Genomic DNA, 21,931 nt, shown 5'->3' on the forward strand with positions numbered 1-21,931 from the left:
AGACAAGTCAGCAAGGCGAGGTGGTGGAGTTGTCCTTTATGTGGGAGAGCAACTGAAGTGTATCAAGCTCTGCCTAGGGGTGGATGAAGAACAAGTCAAGAGCTTATGGGTAAGAATTAAGGGGCAGGCTAATATGGGTGACACTGTTGTGAGTGTTTACTACAAGCCACCTGATCAGGAAGAGGAAGTCAATGAGGCCTTCTACAGACAGCTGAAAGTAGCTTCATGATCACAGGCCCTGGTTCTCATGGGGGACCCTGATATCTGCTGAAAGGACAACACAGCTAGGCACACACAGTCCAGGAGGTTCCTGCAGAGCATTGATGATAGCTTTGTGACACAGGTGGCAGAGGAGCCAACGAAGAGAGGTGTGCTGCTGGACCTTGCACTAACTAACAAAGAAGGACTGGTTGGGGATGTGAAGGTTGGGGGCAGCCTTGGCTGCAGTGACCATGAGCTGGTGTAGTTGAGGCTCATGCATGGGAGGCAGGGCAGTAAGTAGGATTGCAACCCTGGACTTCAAGAGAGCTAACTTTGGTGTCTTCAAGGACCTACTTGGAGGAATCCCATGGGCTAGGGCTCTAGAAGGTAGGGGAGTCCAAGAAAGCTGGTTAATATTCAAGCATCACTTCCTCCAAGCTCAAGATCAATGCATCCCTGTCTGTAAGAAACCAAGCAAAGGGGGCAGGAGACCTGCATGGATGACCAAGGAGCTTCTGTCAAAACTCAAATGGAAGAAGGAATTTTACAGAATGTGGAAAAAGGGACAGGCCGCTTGGGAGGAATATGGGAACGCTGTCAGAGTATGCATGGATGCAGTGAGGAAGGCTAGGGTCTACTTGGAATTGAATCTGGCAAGGGATATCAAGGTCAACAAGAAGGGCTCCTTCAAGTACATCCAGTAGCAAAAGGAAGACTAGGGAAAATGTGGGCCCACTGCTGAATGAGGTGGGTGCCCTGGTGATGGAGGATACAGAAAAGGCAGAGTTACTGGATGCCTTCTTTGCTACTGCTAAGACTGGCCCTCAAAAATCCCAGAACCTGGAGGTAGGAGAGAAAGTCTGGAGAAAGGCAGACTTCCCCTTGGTCAAGAAGGATCATGTTAGAGATCATTTAGGCAAACTGGACACCTACAAATCCATGGGCCTGAATGGGATGCACCCACGAGTGCTAATGGAGCTGGCACATGTTATTGCTAAGCCACTCTCCATCATCTTTGAAAAGTCATGGAGAACAGGAGAGGTACCTGAGGACTGGAGGAAAGCCAGTGTCACTCCAATTTTCAAAAAGGGCAAGAAGGAGGACCCAGGAAACTACAGGCCAGTCAGCCTCACCTCCATCCCTGGGACACTAGTGGAACAGCTCATTCTGGATGTCATCTCTAAGCATGTGGAGAAAAAGAAGGTTATCAAGAGTACTCAACATGGATTCACCAACAGGGAATCATGCTTCACCAATCTGATAGCCTTCTGTGATGGCATGACTGGCTGGGTAGATGAGGGGAGAGCAGTGGATGTTGTCTACCGTGACTTCAGCAAGGCTTTTGACACTGTCTCCCATAACATCATCATAGGTAAGCTCAGGAAATGTGGGTTAGATGAGTGGACAGTGAGATGGATTGAGAACTAACTGAATGGCAGAGCTCAGAGGGTTGTGATCAGTGGTGCTGAGTCTAGTTGGAGGCCTGTAGCTAGCAGTGTTCCCCAGGGGTCAGTTCTGGGTCCGGTCTTGTTCAACTTATTCATCAGTGACCTGGAGGAAGGGACAGAGCGTAGACTCAGCAAGTTTGCTGACAATACAAAACTGGGAGGAGTGGCTGATACACCAGAAGGCTGTGCTGCCATTCAGCGAGACCTGGACAGGCTAGAGAGTTGGGTGGAGAGGAACCTAATGAAGTTCAACAAAAGCAAGTGTAGGGTCCTGCACCTAGGGAGGAATAACCCCATGCACCAGTACAGGTTGACCTGCTGGAAGGCAGCTCTTCAGAGAAGGACCTGGGAGTCCTGGTGGACAACAAGTTAACCATGAGCCAGCAATGTGCCCTTGTGGCCAAGAAGGCCAATGGTATCCTGGGCTGCATTAGGAAGAGTGTGGCCAGCAGGTTGAGGGAGGTTTTCCTCCCCCTGTACTCTGCCCTGGTAAGGCCACATCTGGAGCACTGTGTCCAGTTCTGGGCTCCTCAGTTCAAGAAAGACAAGGAACTACTGGAGAGAGTCCAGCGGAGGGCTACGAAGATGATTAGGGGACTGGAGCATCTCTTATGAGGAAAGGCTGAGAGAGCTGGGTCTGTTTAGCCTGGAGAAGAGGAGACTGAGAGCGGATCTTATCAACGCTTACAAATATCTTAAAGGTGGGTGTCAGGAGGATGGGGCCAGACTCTTTTTAGTGGTGCCCAGTGACAGGAAAAGGGACAACAGGCACAAACTGAAGTACAGGAAGGTCCATCTGAATATGAGGAAAAACTTCTTTACTTTGAGGGTGACAGAGCACTGGAACAGGCTGCCCAGAGAGGTTGCAGAGTGTCCTTCTCTGGAGATATTCAAAACCCTACTGGACACGTTGCTGTGCAACCTGCTCTAGGTGAACCTGCTTTAGCAGGGGAGCTGGACTAGATGATCTCCAGAGGTCCCTTCCAACCCCAACCATTATTCTGTGATTCATTAGGAAGAAAAACACGCTTTATGTAAGAATTTTTGTGGAAGAAACACACAGGGCCAGTCCTGTCCTTTTGGTTAGTTGGGGTTTTGTTGGTTTTGGAGGTAGTACAACCTTACTTAAAAATCTTATATTATAGACTCTTTTGCAGCATTTACCCAACAAGTAATGAGTTGGGTATTTGGTCTATTGTTAAATATTCCTGGTAAAGTACTTACTGCAGATATTGCTGCTTAGGCAGACCCTGAGAGCTCAAATGGATGGAGACCAGTTGGGGTTTTGGAGGAGAAAAAATGACTTTTGAAGCCTGCTATACAGGCTGTCTTACAGCAAGTGCATCATGAGCCGCAGATGATTCCTGCTTCATATAATAATAGAAGATATATTTTGAAAGTGGCTTCTTTACTCCACAAATAGACATTTTGATAGATGGGCTCTCTAAAGGGAAGGTTGTTAAAGCATCTTAACCACATGTCCAAAGTAAAAAGAAGTACTACCAGTGAGTTAAGAAGTTCAGGAGTCAGAGCCAGGCTCTTTGGCCCACATTCATTTGCTTTATGCACCCCAAAGTAAGAAATAGGGTTGGCATTATGTGGGCAAAACCAATGTCTGTTCTCTGCCCTGGGTGAGGAGACGTTTCAAGGATGGCTAAGGTATGATGAAAATGCAGAGAAGAAAAATTTCAGTTTTAGCCAGAAAACACTGGCTGTTATAGTGTCCAGCTCTGTTCTGTCTCAGCGAGCTGTACTGATTTTTGCTTTTTTCCGTGTGTTTTCAAATGGCTGGAAGTGCTGTCTCCCCTTCTTTTTTTTTCTTTTTTTTTTTTTTTTTTTTGGTACTGCCGTTTGAACATGTTTCAGCTCTCACAGGTGTCACTGTAGGCAGGGATTTGATCTTAAATATCAAAGGTGTGACCTTATTTCAGAAAAGTATGAATGAATTCAGATGTGTGGCTGGGGAAGGGGCAGGAGGAACATAAGACAGGTTGAATGGGAGTTAAGAGACAGCAGAAAGGAAAGCACAATTCTTGGTAGCAAAACAATTTTGTATTCAGTAGAGACCTATTAGAGGGGGGGGAAAAGTTTGTAATACTTTATCTGCTCTAGCTTAACTTGAAAATTGAAGCTTGCTCCCAGTTTATTCAATTCACTGCTCCCAGATTTATTAAGAACTCACTGCTGCTCTATCTTTCTAAGTGCATTTTGTTGTTAGAAAATACATACATAAATCATATCCATATACTGTACTGATCCAAAGCAGTTTTCTGCAATAAGCCAATTGAAGTGAATGATCCAAAACCTGCTGAGCAGATCTGTGGATAAAAGGTAATCTGGCAGTAATAGGTTTCTGCTGGTGCCCAGATATACGTGTACAAATTGTTCAGCCAGGAGAAAGAATTTGCTTAATTCAGTCACAGGAGTTTTTGAAAGATCATTTTTAGGATTGCGTCCATGGATTCTCCTACATCTTTCTGAGAAGAGGATGTTTTTAGCTATACCTCGTAATTTAGTAAAGATATCAGAGTACCCTAGTTTAGTATTAAGAGGGAACTGTTTGTCATATGAATGCTGGACTAATCCATTTTTATTGAAGAATAATTTTAATTTTATTAATTTTTGAAGTTGTGGGTTTCATTCTGTAGCAGTCAGTGCAAAGCCTGGACCCCAGAGAGCTGCAAGCTGGGGCATGGTTCAGGAGGCTTTGTAGACACATGCTTAACTTTAAGCAAGTGCTTAGCTCCTGTTGAAGTCATTAGGATTTAAACAGCCACTCAGAGCCTCAATACTGGAAAGGAGTAGAAAAGATGTGGAACATCTGAAGCACAATCTACGTTTTAGGGTTGCTGGATTTTTCTCCAGTTAAGTGCTCTTATTTTTGTGATTTGATTCAGCGTGGTTTTGCAGTTGTAGCTGCCATCTGCAGGCTTCAGATTTTCAGATGGAAAACCGTCCCTCTACACTCCACCACTGTGTGACGTCTGCAAGCACCGTCTTGACCCCTTCTGTCCTCAGGGATAACAGACAGAGGAGCACGAGGACACACATTTCCTACACGAGAAATTGGTTCAGGGATTTTTATTTGCCCCCTTAAGTCTCTGGCTACTGTTTATGATCACCCTGAGGGGATAAGAAAGGGTTAGGGAGAGAAAGCAGTTCCAGGGTTTGACAGCCTGGAAAAGGGTTATGACACAATATAGCCGGTGCTGGTGTTATATAAATGTATTTGTGATAAATAGAGCTTAACAACTGTGAGAAATGGCTTCTAGCATTTGCCAATAAATTGCAATGTACTGGATTTATGAAAGACCTTGACAAAATTCCTAAACAAACTAAGCTTTCCTTTACTGTATAGCCTTGTAGTTATGATTAAGAGATTTGTGTTTTTTTCCCAGTGAACGCAGTGGTGCTAGTATGTTCCTCAAAGTGAATGTGGTCTAGTTTATTTAAGCAAGAAGGATTTTAAGTGGAAATAAGCCACAGAAATGTGTGCCACTTGTCTAAACCAAACATGGTTTAGGCTTTTCCTTATAAGCGGCATCTATTATTACATTTTTAAGTACAGTTTTGTTAGTAAGCATCTGCAAGTGCATTTGATCAGATGAAAAGATACAAGACTATATTTATATTACTAAACCGGAATGTTCTTTTTAAATAAGGACCTGCACCTAGGCCAACTGAAGTTAACTGGGAATTTGGAACTGAATGGATACAAGTCCCCAAAAAAGTACTGTCAGCATTGTTCAGTTTCATGACGTGTTGTCTGTGCAGCCATTTTAGACATTACATATGGTTTTCTGAGGATCTTTAGACCATCTGTTTCACAAGACTAAATAAATAGAGTGGATGATTAATAATGTTGAGATCTGATCTAGACCAATCATTGGAAGTTACATCAATATCAAAAGTTATATCATTAAGGGATACATGAGTATCTTCTCAGTGTAGCAGATTTGTTTGCAAGTTTGTTCTTGCTGCAATCATATTATCAATTTCTGTGATGTTTAAGGGATTCCTAGTTCACTTTTCTCCCTCTGAAGGATTCCAGGGATATGTAAAGAAAAAAAAAAACTTGTATAAGCATAAATCAAAATTATCCCCCATTTGATAGTTTCTAGTTCAAGAGAACAAAGAGTGGCACTTGCAAGAGCTTAACACAGTGTTTAGAAATTGTCCTGTTTTTTGAAGTTTTGCTTTAAGTTTTGTTTATTGAGGGAATTCCAGACTTATCTTACTTGCACAGTGGTTGTGATGAATGCAGGTGCAGCTGCAGCTTGGCTTTCAGCCAGAGGTGGAAGCTTATTAAGGAACATTGATTCCCTGACTGAACATTAAATTTGTCGTTGCTGCATTGAAAATATTCTTCATTAACTGTGTAATTGAACAAGCTTATTATTATTATTACCTGTCTGTTGACCTTAACTGAGACTAGACTGTTTGCTTAATACACTGAGTGTAGGAAAATGCCACACATGAAAGGTTCTCTTAGAGGGATGGAGACAGTATCCCTTAAGCTAGAAATCATTCTTTTCAGCTGTTTCTTGACTATTTTTCTCTAGCCTCTGTGAATTTGTGTTGGGGCCAGGTACAGCTTGGGCTCTGATGATCTCTGACACCACTGCTCTCTTCAGATGACTGAAATTGGCAGAAAAATTTTCACTTTCTTCACTAATATAGCTTAGGGAAAAGTCCATCAACTGTAATTTCAGATCATGAAGGTGATTGCCAGCAAGTTCTTCATGACTTTCTGGGGTTTACATTTTGCAAGATCAATTAGAAATGTATGGGTTTGTTTTCATATTATTTCTAGGAATAAATGCCAGAGTAGACTGGAAGTTGAATATTCATCATACTGCCAAAACCTAAACCAAATTATTGAATTTCATTTTCCATTTTAAATTGAATTTAAAAGAAAAATACCTTTATAAGTTACCTTATATCATAGTCATTGTAGCATTTCTGTAAAGGAGAATATCATCATATTTTTAGTCACATGTAGTTTCAATTTAGTCTACTTAAATTTTTAATATTCAACTTTAAAGAGGTCTGTTTTCACATAGTATTCTTGATGCATCTATTCACATACGAGGCTTTCCCCCCTCCTCCATTACACCATTTCTTTTTCTTTTTATGATTGAACTTTCCTCTTTTTGGCCAGTAGCCATAGGCAGTCAATGTGATGTCTCCCAAGAGCTCACACCACAGGGCATCAGTTATTCAAGGCCAAGGTTTTATGTATAGCCATGAGCTTTACTTAAAGCTCCTTTCATAATCCTTCCTTAATAATGATGGCTGATGAGTACCTTTTTTCTGAGGACTTTCTGTGAAGATGATGTTTATACAGCCAAGACAGCAGATTGCTAATAAATCAAAGAATCCAAGTTTTTCTCTTGGGGTGGACTAAAAGTACCATCTCTGGAGCACAAATGTTGCTCTCAGCTTTTGCTCTGTCAGTTGCAATGCAAGCATTCGTTAGTATTTGAGGTGCCTCACCTTGGTTCCTATGTTAATGCTGTGATGACTACCAATTCGCTGTTTATGAGCTGCTGCTGCCACCTATTTTTATGATACTGAAGAAAGTATGTATCAGATTATATCCTTTGTTAATACCTGCTCATGGTATTAAGCTTTCATTTTTTTCAGATTAATGACAAAAATGAATCGTTAAACCAAGCTAAGGAAAGATATACACACTGAGAAATTCAGCCTTTTCCTAAAACACTGCTACACATCTTCTGGGAGAGCTGAAATCTCCTGTCTTAGTAAAATGCCAGATTTTGATGAGAACTGATTATTTTAATCACTAAAAAATGAGGAAAATAATGTAGTGGTCCAAGGACACAAGTATGCTTCCTAGATTACTTAAGTTTCTTGAGAAACTTTTATAGCTATGTTAATTTACAAGGGTATTTCTCTTCATATCCCACAAGAGTTGCTCAAGAGCGAAAACTTGAGTAAAACCATAACCACAACATATTGGGCTGGCTATACAAGCATAGCTAGGTGCGAGAACCTTTCATCTTTGCAGCAAGAAGTACCTCAAGATGAGCAGGTGTGCTGATGATGCAGCCTCTGACCTGATTTTCCTTCAGCCCATCTACAACTTCTTTGATCTTTTTGCCACTAGGAAGCTCTTTTTAATCATGTCATTTGTAGCAGTCACGTAGGAGATTATTTTCTGCTTCATATGGCTTCACAAACATTATCTCGTGGAACTGGCCGTCTGTTGCAGCAGGAGTGGTGTTGTGCAGATCTTCTCTGGGGTCTGTGTGAACTCAGGAATAATTCATCACAAGAAACAAATGGGAGTGGTCCATCTGTCCTACTGGAAAAGAAGGTGTTGCATTTTCTCCCAAGCTATGCAAAGCCATCACCCTTCATGGCTTTGAGTTTCTGTGCTGTATAGTTAAGTACTAAAGTGTTGCATGTCTTCTGTTTCTTATGGCTCTTACTCAGCTGTGGAAAGAAATATCAAGTAATGTAACCACTTTCTTCCAAATCTTGGGCCAGAATCTCAGCTGGTGTAAGTCAGCAGAGCTCCACTGACATTATTAGCGCTCTGGTGATTCACACCAGCTGTGGATCTGGTCTTCTGTCTCAATTTATGAAGGGCTTGAACTAAATGTCAGGAAATATGAAATGATCTCTTATAGTCAGCAGTTCTCCAGATGTGTTAATGGAGTTTAAGTTTACCAAAAGGCAAGACTTCAAAAAGTGATCCAACAGAAGAATAAACTTTCACAAAGAATGCCTTACTTATAGGCTTTTTGGCAGGAGAGGACTGTACAACTCACTGCAATTTAAAGAAATTAACTCAGTTATGCATCAGGATATGGTAATACAGCTTCAGTGAGAATCCAAGATTCTAAATAATTTCACAGCACAAAGCAAGCTGTTGGCATTCAGTGCATAATTGCCATTCAAATAGGAATCATCAAGTCTTAAAACCAAGATTAAGTTCCTTATGAACTTCATGTAAAGAGCCTAATGCTTCCACTTTGCAAGTGTAGTTGGGTTTATTCACAGGCGCAGTATTACAGCTTATGGAGATTAAATGAGGACCATGTTGTTACAAGAACACAGAAGCTTAGTAGTTCTAGCTGTGTAATGTTAAAACTCAACAGTGATTTGGCTTATAGATGTGATCTCATGTATAGTGTTGAAAACAGTTATTTTAGCCAATGAGGATAAAATTGTTGTTGACATTGCTTAAGCACTGTCAGGCTTACTTTTCAAAATCAAAAAATGCTGGAATAGGTGAAACCTCAAAGTCAACAAATGTGGGGTCTCAGAAGTCTTTTGGCCTTATATGCCTAGTCTTATAGGCATATATGGCATATGAACATATGCTCTAAAAAAAAATTCCAGTACCTGAAATAGCCTGTGGTGGTACAGAGGTCTTCACAGCCTAATTTATTTGCTGATGAGACCTTTCAGAATTAATTAAAATGATCAGTGTGTGGCTCCAGACTGTGTGATTTACATAGGTTCTCACTGGAGACTTAATGCTTTAGATAGATCTAGACAGGTAAAAGAACAACACACCTTCAGTAAGTAAACTTGAGCATCACACTGTGTTGGGGCATGCTATATATATTTAAAAAAAATTAGAGTACAAATAAGTTGACTGCTAGCAATCAGAACAGCATGGAGTGATCTGATCCTGGTGACCAGAGGTCATTGGCTAAGGGTCCGATTCTGGCAGGTTTGTTTCACAGTTAGTCCAGGTGACTTTTGATGAGACACACATCTGTCTAGATGTCACTACATACAAAAAGGAAAAAAAAATGCGTGGACACAATTTATTCAGACCTGAAAGAAAGCATTTTGGAAGAGTTCACAGAGAAAGCTAGTTAGACTTCCAGAGAAAGTAATTATCATAATCTGAATATACCCATACATTAAATTTAAAGTAGTTTGCAGAAGTGGAGTGATGGATAGAGTGGTGAGGAAATCCTTCTGAATACTGGAGAGCTCTTAGGAAGTGACGACATCCAAGACTCAGCATTCACCGGGCTTTTGATGATTCCCTGGGAGCACAGGAGGCTCTGCCTTGAAATGAAAATCATTCCCCAGGTCCACAGCAGGAAACATCATAGTGAGAGCTCTGAACCTCCAAGGGCTTGACAAACTTGAAGTGTGAAAGGCTATGAATCACGCAGTGGCTGGGGTCTTAGGAAGCTCATTGCATTTTGAAGATGGCTGTGTTTTGTAAAAACTTCTGCTCCTTAGAGATTTCTAGGTAGGAGTTCTGAACAACTTGGTTCTGAATCTGTTTGAAACCAAATTTAAAAAGAAAAAAAATTGCTGAATTTCACAAACTATATTGGCTCTACAACATGGAGCAGTTGAAGGCAAATGCTTGAATTAGTCTGAAAATTAAGATTGCTTTTGCATGCCTCATTTCACTAAGCCCTCATATGGCAGCATTTGAGAGTAACACTTTCCATCACTTCTGTCTAGTTCTTCCCATCGTGGTGGCTTATGTGTTGGCCTTGGTAATACACGAATTTTTCACCTTCTGTCAGGATTACACCAGTGGAATATACCTGGGCATGAAGCCATCAACCCTTATGAAACTCTAACCAGTCCAAAATCCTACAGTACAAGTATATCGAGTCTGCTCTCTGCTTTCTACACCGATTCTCTACAGCATACTGAGCCAAGCTTAAGAGATTACGTCTTATTTTCAAAGCAGCTAATGATACTGACCTGGAATATCTTGTCACCAAAAACACCTATATCTGTGATCGATAATTCTTCTCTGAAAGCTCGAAAAAGCAAAGTTGTCTGTGCAGGATTCAAAGATTTTTCATGGATTCAGCCTATACATATAAGATTAATTCCTACAGGGATCAGAAGCTGTTGCAAATGTCACTGTTTTTGGAAACACAAGATAACTTGCCTTCCCAGGCATAAGCACAGAGCTGTCTGTACCAGAATGGTGTCTCGGAGAGAGAGGAGAAACAGTGAACATGGGTTCTTGGCAAACACCGGGATCTCGTATAGTGAAAAGATATTTAAATGATCTGCATTGATGAGGACAGTCAAAGGAATGCTAAATAGGACTGATTGATGCAGAGTAGCATGTTATTCAATGTAATGGATGTCGCATTCAGGCATGAAGTTTTCAGATAGGACTCTGTGATGTCCAGCTATCTGAGGGCAAACCTGCACGTCCGCATACACGTATCAGTGAATGGCGAGTGTTTCTATTTGCATACATTTATAGCAAATGTAAACATAACATACGTAGAGGGGAATGACAGGTATTTGAAAGTCCCCGGATACCTGGATTCATGTGTTATGGAAGGATTTTCTTCATTTGCCTTTGTTTTCTTCTGCTCTACTGTTTGGAGAGAAGCTTGCACCTTCAGGGCATGGACCTTTGAGACAACTCAATCTGATTCTTCATATGCCTTCATGTCAAACTGATGGACAACAGACACATGCTTAGCACCAGAGAAAAAATACAGAGCAGAAATGTGGAAATTGTGGATGAAATGGTCATTCTCGGGGTCCTAAAAACTGTAACAAAATAGCTGAAGCCTTGACATTTATAAGCTGAATTTCCTGTGTTTGTTTTGCCATTGCCATCTCAGCAAGTAATTAGGTCTTACAAAAAGCACTTTTCTCTTAAATGTAACCTTAACAAAAAGTTCAAAATGCACTATTAAATGGTTACCTTGTATATGTTGGAATTGTTTATATCTGTACCTAAATTTGCTTCAAATCTCTGCTTTATATTTCCAGACCTGGTCTGGCCTCACAGAAGACATCAGTCAAGCACTCCCTGGATGTGATGTCTCTCGAAACACTGGAAAACACTTGTGAGCCAGAAGACCTCTTTGATGACATCTAGCTATGTGTTGGCTGAGAAACTGAGAGACTGCCGCTTCTAATAGAGATAAGCTATAAAACTAAAAGGCTTTGTTATAGACACTGAGCTGAAATCTTTACTCTGAGGTGATGTTCAGTGACATATTGCTCTAATCCTCTTGCACTGCACTTGTCCCCATTCTTCAGTACATGGTTGTAGACCCTTGGCCTGCTAGGCTTGACTTGTGACGGGCTTGAAATCACTTTAGCCTCTGTGTAGATCATTTATCATGTGTATATGGGGAAGGAGAGCACCATCATAGCATTTTTACATCCTAACAGCAGCAGTCTCTGGCTGCTGATTGTATCCAGGATCAACTGGTTTCCAGATGTCCCCAGAGAATAAGTCAGACATAAAGATTAAGGCTACTTCCCTTACATGCTGCCCCTTTCTTGAGGAGGGCAGCTTAGACATGGTCTAGCTAAATCATCTTCAACTTGGACTGAGATATAGCTTCCCGTGAGTTTAGAATATCTTCCGACGTGAAGCATCCAAAGAAATGTCCTTTCACTTTTCACTTGAAGGTTCTCTGCAACATTATGCTTTATACGGTATTCTTGCTTTTGGGAGTAAGTGCTTGTAAAGTCAATAGTGACTCTATTTTAACCTTCTGCAGAAACCCATAGCCTTTAAAATTGTTATTTTTGATACTTCATCATTTTTCTTAAGGTGATTTCTAAAAAAATAAAATGCATTCTAAAAATACATCAATTTTGGTTTTATTTGCTTAGCCACTCTATGAGTAAAGGGGCTAGTTAGTAAAGTGTGTTAGTGCATGACTTTTTCCTGCCCAAAGCTGATGCATTCATTTAGATTTAAGGCTTCACCAAAGAAAAAGTTAGCAACATGTATTTACCTTCAGCAGTCAAAAGCAAGTGTACAGAACTAAGCATGCATATCAGGTTTCTACTTTGCAATTTTAAGAGCCTGAATCAATTCTCATTTAAGGCAGATGCAGCCAGTTCTTCTGTCTCAGAAAGGATGTGATCTAACAAGAGTTTTAAACATGTGAGTAATCCCACTGAAATCCGCAGGACTATGCAACATAGTCCTGCTTCTGTTGCTCTATGGATTGCAATGGTCCTTGGAAGATACTTGGTATTTTTGAAATGGTGGCTTATTTAGGCCCTGATTCTGCCAGAATTCAATCCTATATTTAACTAAAAGCATCCGTGTCAGTATTTGCAGGATCAGGGCCTCATTTAAGAACTTACATGAGGATCTGGGAATATTATATTTAAGCATTCCTTTCTGAAAAACATGGTCACAGCATTTTAAATTCACAAAGGGCTTTGGGACGATGTTATAAATCACACAGTAAAAACATGAATGGCCAAAATATTTTGCTTGCTACAAAGGCTTTGGGCCTGAGAAGTGACAGGACCACAAAAGACCTATTCATACACCCATTCACAGACATTGCCTGATTTAAAATCTTCCAGTGCTGATCTGACAATGCTTTCAGGAAAAGCTTGTATATAGTTTCAGTTTTAATGTGAAAATGTTCCATGACTTAACCCGAAATACAAGAGCTTGGTTTAATTGTGCCTGCAGCAGAAAATGAAGGTAAATGGAGCTGAACATCCCGCGAAACTCTGCTTTCAAGAAACTGTTGGTTTCTAATAGTAAAATGTTATTATATAAATAGGAAATGTTACACACAGTTGGCAGATGTAATAAAGTCTGTCAGAATGTTTATTCTTTTCTCTTTTTTTGCGATTTGTAGAATCAAGCCAGCAATAGAGCAGAAAATTACATGATGAGGGATACATACCTTGGACTGTGTGAGCACAGGTGTGTCATCTAGTTAGGGTAGCCATGGTACGGAGTGAGTTTCCAGTCAGCTGAGACTGTTTCCATACACAGGGACACCTCTTCTCCCCTTGAAGCCTACTTAAAATATGTCAGTCTCCACAACCATGTGAGAAATGTTAGCCAAATGCTCCTTTCTGAAGATTTATGTGAGAAACTATTGCTTTTCTGCTAATAAGGTTCCATTTTCCAGTTGACTTTGAAGAGGAGAGACCCACCAAAATGAGCACAAATTATTTGTGAGAGCAGAGGTAGTATTGCAAAAGCTGCACAAAATCAGTGAAACTTCTTTATGATGCATATTTGTCCACAAGAAGTGGGGACACCTACTTTATTCTCAAACTTATTCATCCCAATGCATTGAAGTAGACCCAATGGCCTTCATTGACCAAGCCAAGAAAAATCTGTTTCAGACTAACTTGTGATGTTTGGGAAGGGAACTCAGTAATAACCCTTCATAACATATTTTTTAAAAACCTACTAAATTTATATAGTACTCAGTGCTGCTTGATTAAGTCTCTGAGAAAAGCTGGGGTCTTTGCTGTCCCTCCATGCCAATGGAGTTCCTGCTGCAGGGGCTTTCCAAAGCTTACAGAGCAGAAGGGTTCCCTTGGGACTCAATAGACAGTGCTCCTATTCATATATTGAATATAATGTTCACCTATTTCACAATAACATCCCCTAGTTTATGTTCATGTTGTGATCCACCATAATCTTTGGATTCTTCCATGCAGAGTTACTGGGTAGTCTCTCGTTTTTCCATTCAGTGTTTGTGCAGCTGACTATTCCCATATGGATTTAGTAACTCGCGTTTAACCGTATTGACATGCACCCCATTTCTGTAGCTGATTTCTATAGTTTGTCAGGATGATTTTGAATGCTTATTCTTCCTTAATTTAATATTATGGCTGAATGTAATAAGTTCATTCTCCATTGCTAACATCCCCACCATTAATGAAAACATTGAAAACAGCTCTGGACTTAAGCCTCACTCCATTCATCCTTCTATTTAGTAGAGCTACTAAACTTAGACTTACTTTGTGAGCATGGTTTTCTAACTCACCTATTGGAAGACCCTGTTTTCCAGGCGTGCCTATAAAACTGTCACATGAAATAGCCTGACATGAGATGTCAGTCAATTGCTTCTCCCCTGTCCAAAATATTTTAGTGGTGACAGAAGACAAAATAGAGAAACATGCCCACAAATGGTTTTTCAAGACAGGAAATTAACCAAACTTAGGAAATGCAGATCAGATTTCAAAGGCCATCCTTAATTAATACCTCTCTTTGATATTACTCTGCAAATGATTTCCCAGGTAAATTTTTTCTTCAGTTTAAACTGTGCTTTTGGGGAAGATAAAACATGTAGTTATTTTACAGGAGGAAAACCATGCTATCTCTCATTAAAGATTTAGACTCGTCTAGAGTTTTATACTTCTAATGTAACTACTTAAACAGAATGTATGTTTTTATGCATAACAGTTTGTCATTTGAGGTCTGGGTTTATCCAGCAAATCTTTTAGTTCAAGAAGATTTACAATATTTTTTTCAAGAGAGAAAAAAATTGTTCTGAACCAAAAAAAAAACCCACTTGAGGAAGTGCTGTATAAAGTATTGCCTTTGGGATGAAAATATTATTTTGATTTCGAGATAATGTTTTGGCAATCTATATTGCTATTTTAACTACTTTCTCACTATTATTCCCAAAAGTAGACACTCGTGTGTATATACATTTGTATTAGATATATTGTTCTTCCTTGCTTTGTACCTGTAAAATATAAATGATTGTGTGTATAAACATGATTCCCTGGAAATGTTTAGTATAGTCTAGCAGGCTTTGACAGCTTCTGCAGCCTGGAGGTACTTGAGGAAAGAAAAAGCCTTTACACATGGGAATTGAGATGCTGCTAAATGTTTAAAGTAAAGCTGCTTTTGTCTGGCTTGACATCTGCTTTGTGGGAAAAATAAAATGTGGAAGCAGTGGAGTAAGAATGGTAGGAAAACAAGGCAATAAAAGCATGTCCAGACTGCTTAGAGACTGAAGGTAATATATTTGACCATCTTCTGAGCAATACTAATTTAGAAAAATGTGCCAGGAGCTGGTTAACCTACTGAAAAAGGAGCAGCTAGGAGAGGGTTTCTGTCTTCTGGAAACCCTCTTCTATTCCTTCTTGTCTCCAGTAATGCATCAATCTTCTCATCAGGGGTTAGTACCACTTTTCTGCTAAATATTTTCCTGCTCTAATTTTATTCTAATTCACTTCACAAAGTCTGAGGTCTCATCAAATCTTTTTCCTAAATTTTCTTTTGGCAATCTGTCATCCTTCATCTCATTTCTTTTCCATATAATGTTGGTCAACATCTGAATTTTCATCTTTCTCTGGCCATTAAATGATTTCCCTGCTATTATAATTACAATCCATAATCCACTTCATTCATAAAATATATCAGTATTAATCTGCTAGTGTTAGGAAAATGAAACACTGTATATTTTTAAAACTGACACTACTAAAAAGGAAAATACCAGGCTGAAGGAAGATTACTTCTGGAGGTCCTTAGGGTTGAGTCTTGGAAGCAATCTCATTCAGCATTTTCATCAGTGGCATTGGCACAAAAAGTAGGAATTCCAATGAAACCTGTTGATGATGTGTATCTGGGAAGCTTTATAAGGAATAGCTATTTCTTTTTTGAAGTAAAACCAGCTGCCACCTTTAAACAATGCATGAGTAAGGCATGCGGGATTAGAAGTTTCTGATGGGTGTTGTGTTGTGGAGATTTGTATGCCTGTACAGAGAAGAAAAAAGGACAGGGCGGGAGGGGAAACAGTAAAGTAGTGAAAAAAACAGGCCATGGCTGGGAAAAACTCTGGGAGTCCAGCCTGAGAAAGAGAGGGATATTATGTGAGAGATGGCAAGAAAGAAAGAAAGAGAAAGTGAGAGCACTTTGGGCCTAAATATTGACTGGAAAAGGGGGTGAGGACTGAGCAGACACTGGACCCTGTTTAATTCATTCTGTGTGGGAAACAGGATTGCAGTAGATGCCTGGCACTGTCTGATCTTGAATTGCCTGCTAAACCACTGGTCAGAGGAGGTAACAATAACCAGAAATTGCTTTTTTTGCCAGAATTCTCAGGTCTTGTCAAACAGCTATAGCAGCCTTAGTATCATCTGAGGTGAGGTGTTTGTTAATGCCCTGGAGACAAAGGATGACCATACTATTTTCAAGTTACTTCTTGGGAAGGAAGGATAACTCTGTTTCGTTTTTTATGGCTCTATTTGTCTTGTGCAGAAATATTTAACTGAAGAAGACTTTACCCTCATACCTACAACATCACAGAGTCACAGGGCAGTTGAGGTTGGAAAGGGACACTGAAGATCATCTAGTCCAATGCTCAGAGAAGGGTCAACCATAGCAAGTTGCTCACGCCATGTCCAGTCTGTTGTTATTTGGTAATCAGAGAATAAATTTCATCTGCATCTTCCAAAAAGCTTTAATATAAATAGCAGTTCTGAATGTAAATCACTCTGCTGGGATTTTATGAAGCTTTCTTCACTCACCTGGCAGCACCACTAATGAATGCTGCAGTCTCATCCTACTGCAAGTGTCTATTTGTCTTCAATGCTTGTATGTACCATGCTTGTATGTACCCTTGGTGCCGTAAAATTTTTCTTCTGTGTCTTAGCTTTATGCCTCTGCAGAGACTTAAACCACTGGGTCCTAGCTGGAATAGTCTTCACAATTAGGAAACAAATACATTAAACCATTTTAATGTTTAAGCTGAAAACTGCTGTCCTGATTAACCTTTGTTTGTGAAGGTCCTCTCCCACACAGAGCTGTTGTTTATTTGAGGGAGACTGAGAGGAATACCTGATGGGAAAATTTAGGTCCAGAGGTAAACATCCACTCTAGTACTTTCTGAAGGGCTTGAAGGTACATATTTAATTATCTGGTTTTATGCGACTATTATTGTTATAGTATTTGTCATGTAGTAGTCATCACTACAGCATGAAGTACCTATGTTGCTCTGAGTAAATTAAATAATATCACATTGTCCTTCTTTTCCTGCTTAATTAAATATCACTTGGAAATCATGCCTCTCATTTCTAGTGCATGGTTCTCATTCACATCGGCTGAGTGTGAGCCCTGGATTTAATCAAAGCATCTGCCCCAATTTTCTCATGTAGCCTGTTAACTTCTGTTTTTCTTCCTGGGCTGTTACAACATCCTCTTTGACTTCCAAGGCAGTTTAAAGGTGATTTTAAAAATCAATTTTAACTTTAACCAAAAGCCAGGGTTCTGAGCAGAAAAGGCTGAAGATAGTTGCACACCATCCTCCAGACTCACCTCCAGACTGCTCAGGCCATGTAAAATGTAGAAATGTAGTAAAATACATTTACAGGACTATTCACAAGCCCAGTATAGACAGCTGGTTCCAGAGGGAGATTAAAGTCACTGCCCAGAACCAGTTAAATTTAACGCTATTCTGATTGTCAAGTGAGAAAGAAAGAAAACCAACTAAGGAACAGCTTTGCTAATGCTTCCTTAGTGCTTGGCTGTTACTAATGCTTTGAAGTGCAAAGGGAAAACCTGTGTCATAAATGACAAAAACTGACGATGGAAAAGCCCTACCCTATTAAGTCACCTCATTCCCCTTTTGCCAAATTTGTGGGGAAAAACTGCAAGATTGTGCCCAGAGGCACTGGTCAGAGAGGTGAGGCACGGGTGGAGCCTGGGAAGGAAGAGAGCACAGTTCCTCCTGGGGTGCCCGTGCTGGAGTCCTCCTGGCCAAGTAGGTTTTGCCTCCTACGGCGACCCCAGGAATGTTGAGCGCAACTGATCAGCCTAATGTAGTATCCCAAATGGTGGGAAGCTGCTGCACGTGAAGGGTGTGAGTGGAAAAGTCTCTGGGCTGGATTAAAATGTGTCGGTTGAAATGTTCAGCCTAAGACAGTCACCCTGGCTCCTTTGGCAGCAAGGAGAAGTTGGGTATCTTCAGCTTACCTATCTTGGCATGAGATGACTTGCTCCCAGGTGATACCCCTCTCTTTCTTTGTGAGTATTGAGGGAATGTAGATGGCAGACAGTGATGCTTGTGGCTGCTTGAAGCTGGGTAGGTGACCATGGGTGGCCGAGTAGCCACCATTGTTGTGGCTTCTGCACTCCCAAGAGTAATGAAGTGGTTCAGAGTACCTGATATACAGGGTTATCAGACCCTTTCAAGGTGGTGGGCAAAAGAACTCACAGTGCACCATGATGTGTCTGTAGACAGTCTGAATGTGGTCACTTGGGTTTCACCTGGGCACAGCTGACGTCTGGACCCCCAAGACCTGCCCATGCAGCACTTGGGGAAAGGCATGTTCTCCTGCCTTCGCTGCTGCTTGTTCCTTATGTATCGTGCAGATATCAAGCAAAGTCACCTCAAAGAGGAAGCTGGTGTTTAAATTTTTATTTACAAGGACACTGGAAGAGCTTTTGTGCCACTGAGACTTAAGGGGACAGAGAAGCAAAGAAATACATATATTAAATAGTCATTAAAAAATATATCAAAGTATGAAATACTATGATCAAGCACAAATCCATCTGCTATGACACAGATTAATTTGGGATTCTTGATATTCTGGGTAATTCAGAGACCTGTCTTATGAGTCTCCCACATCATTTGGCTGAATTTTTTCCTACTTTTGACTTCTTGCTGTATTAAGAAATGAAGTACTAGCAATACTCTCCGGTTACATATCTACATAGCAAGCACATGGTTAATTTTCCTTCATATGGAGGGAAGAAGTTAATCTTTACCCTTTCTGATAACCTGCTGGAGAGGCTGCTGGCAGCCCTGGAGAGCACTCTGATCTAAATACCATTTGCTCCATCCTTCCTAGCCTCTGTCTCGCAGCCACATCCAGAAACCCCTACAACTTGTCCTGAGCCCAAAGGGCATTTATGAGTATGTTCAAACTGAAATGCTGCCAGGAGGTAGCCTGCTCAGCGCCAAGCACAACTGCTCTAGCACTTGGGGTTCAGCAAGGCAGAATCCCATTAAATGTGGTGCAGTCCAGCTTTCTCCACTGCACTCAGAGGCATCGTGCAGAGCATCCCGTGGAGCTGCTGGCATGCGCGAGGCGGACAGGGCTGGCACTCAGGTAGTGCAAACTCCTTCTGCGAGGGGAGTGGTCGGAGCAGAAAGGATCCTGCATTCGTACAAGCTGCTGTAAGTTTACTTTGGAAAATCAAAACCTCGTTAGACATTGTCTGCAGGGAACTTTTACCAGACATGTTGAAGTAAAGTTCACTCCACCCTCTTTTCAACAGCTGTGGTGGAAGCCAAGTGCAAATGTTATATTAGGTGTGGATGTAGCGAGTGCAGCAGTACAACCAGTCCTCAGGAATGGATATGTAAAGCTGAGCGCTCAGATGCCTGACACGCATAGTAGGACCCTGATATTAAATAACCAAGGTTCAAAACTGGAGCAAATAACGTCTGCCGCATCTGTACTTCTCCTGCAATGATCCCTCTGCAAACGCTGCTTAATTGTTCTTTACAGCTGATACAAGAGGCAGGTAGTAACTTTCACATAATATGGGTGACTGAGGATGAGTGAGCCATTTACCCCCAGCTGTTCACAAAGTTGTTTGCATGAGAGTGGAGAAAGCTCAGCAATGTGGAGCACCAATCTTCTGCTTGGATCAGACCATCCCCATCTTACTTATCCAGGAGACTGCAGTATAGTGATTTTAAATCAGGGGAAAGTAAAAGTTAACATACACGATGCTATGAATGTTTCATACTTGTGAGTTAGAGGCACATGTTCCTGCACACCTTTTTTTCAGCAAGACAGCCTGTCTTAGGTCAACTTTCATTCAGTGGTCATGTTCAAGGCTTGCCTGGCTAACCACATTTCTTCCAAAGGCTGTGGCAGGTCTGTGGGAAAAGAATAGCTGAGAGTCTGTTTCTGAGCAGCTTCTTGTCCTCCCCTCATTAACCACGCAGTGTGGTGTCAGCGTGGCTGATAGAGAGAAAAGCCTGTGTCCTGCTTCTTATGTCTGTGGGTATTTTAGTTTTATGACTCCATCCTTCCCACAACAAAGCCAAAACCAAAGAGATGGGAAATGAAATCAGCTGTCTAGAAGCTGTACTAATAAATATCTATAAAAATAAGATTGGCTTCCCAAGAACAAAAGAGCAATTGAGACATTTAACCTAAACATCCATAATAAACTAATCAGAGCTGATTTATGGCAAGAAATATTTTATGCTGCAAAGGCATGGAGGAAGTGAAATAACTTCTGCCTAACACTTGGCCTCTTGCAGCCTGTCTCATTCCTCCTCACGCAAGCTTTGGGAAGATGTGACAAACCTCCTCATGACAAATCCCAGAAATATTGTGTCTTCCCCTTTGACTTCAGCTGAGCTGAGCAGCCAAACTGGATGATGATTTATTGCAAGTGCTCGATAATAAGCTGCAATAAGCCCAGAATTAGCTGTTGCTTTGCATTTTTTTTAATCTTGATTTTGCTTTCAATTTTTTATGGAGGAACAAACTAGCAATTTTCTAGTTTTGCAGCCTTCTTTCTCCAACCGGAACTGCTGTGAGGACCTTTCCTGTTGCTATCACCAATTTCAATGGATGGTTCATCTGCCTTTAGGTCAGCTTTTTGCATCTTTTAGCAGGTGTATTTGCTTAATTAAACTTAACCAGAGGCGTGTATGGGCATATGGTTGGGATTCAGGCCACCAGAGGAGGTAGGATCAGTCAAAGGAAAGACTGAAGCAGGACTAGGGACATTTTTTTAATGAAGTGGTTCACTCAGACCCGAGATGGAGTTTCAGGTACCCCTCCCCACTGCTTAGAGCTGTTCCCTGTTGCAAAGTTCATGGACAAACTTGTTTTCATGACAGCAAGGCGTACATGGCCTGTCAGTAAGATTCACATGGGAAGTGATGTGGTGTGAAGTTCCTCCTAAAGAGCCAGGGTCCACTCCATGAAAGTGGCAGGATTGCTTGATAAAAGACTCCCGTGGAGGGGACATCTCTGAAGTTAAAGTCCCCAAATTAGGCAGCTGAGACCAAAGTTTTATGCATGAAAACCACTGGCAGTTCTCACAACAATGGGATGTGGGAGGGTGACCTTGTTTGGTTTCATCACTCCAGTTCAAGATCATAAAATGAGAAATGAAACTTAGCTAGCACAAGAACATACACAAGCCAAAAAATGAAAGATGCCGTCTCTGATTTCAAAAAAAGATATACGTAGGTTTCACAATAACTTCTTCGTATCCTTTCCCCTTCCCTTCAGCACATTAGTTATTTTGAGAGGAATTCAAAAACCAGGCTAAAGTAGAGGCAGGCACATTCTGGACAGCTTTTACTGTTTAATACTGATTTCTGATTCCCAGCTCAAGGGAAAATGTTCAGATTGATGTTCACATCTCAGTCAGGCTGGTCTGAGGCTCTTTGTTCTCTTATTGCTTGTGATTGTAACACTCTCGCCCTCCCTCTCACTGGGACTGCCTTGCCAAATAGAGGTTACTCCACACCCATCCCTGTGATTACAATTTGAATAGAAAACTGTCACAAAATAAAATCTCT

At 40.9% G+C, this 21,931-nt stretch overlaps 1 protein-coding gene across 1 annotated transcript in view; it reads left to right on the forward strand.

The window, feature by feature from the left end:
* Positions 1-17,299, forward strand: part of XRCC4 (X-ray repair cross complementing 4) — a 189,974-nt gene extending 172,675 nt beyond the window's left edge. Inside the window, exon 8 of the mRNA XM_087761546.1 lies at positions 11,406-17,299. Coding sequence (XP_087617672.1) covers positions 11,406-11,514 — 109 coding nt within the window. The 3' untranslated portion in view covers positions 11,515-17,299. The remainder of the gene's footprint in view (positions 1-11,405) is intronic.
* The last annotated feature ends 4,632 nt before the right edge of the window (positions 17,300-21,931 follow it).

This window comes from Nipponia nippon, unplaced genomic scaffold (genome assembly GCF_047370975.1).
Source record: "Nipponia nippon isolate SJK-2023a ecotype South Korea unplaced genomic scaffold, ASM4737097v1 scaffold_24, whole genome shotgun sequence".
NCBI lineage: Eukaryota > Metazoa > Chordata > Aves > Pelecaniformes > Threskiornithidae > Nipponia > Nipponia nippon.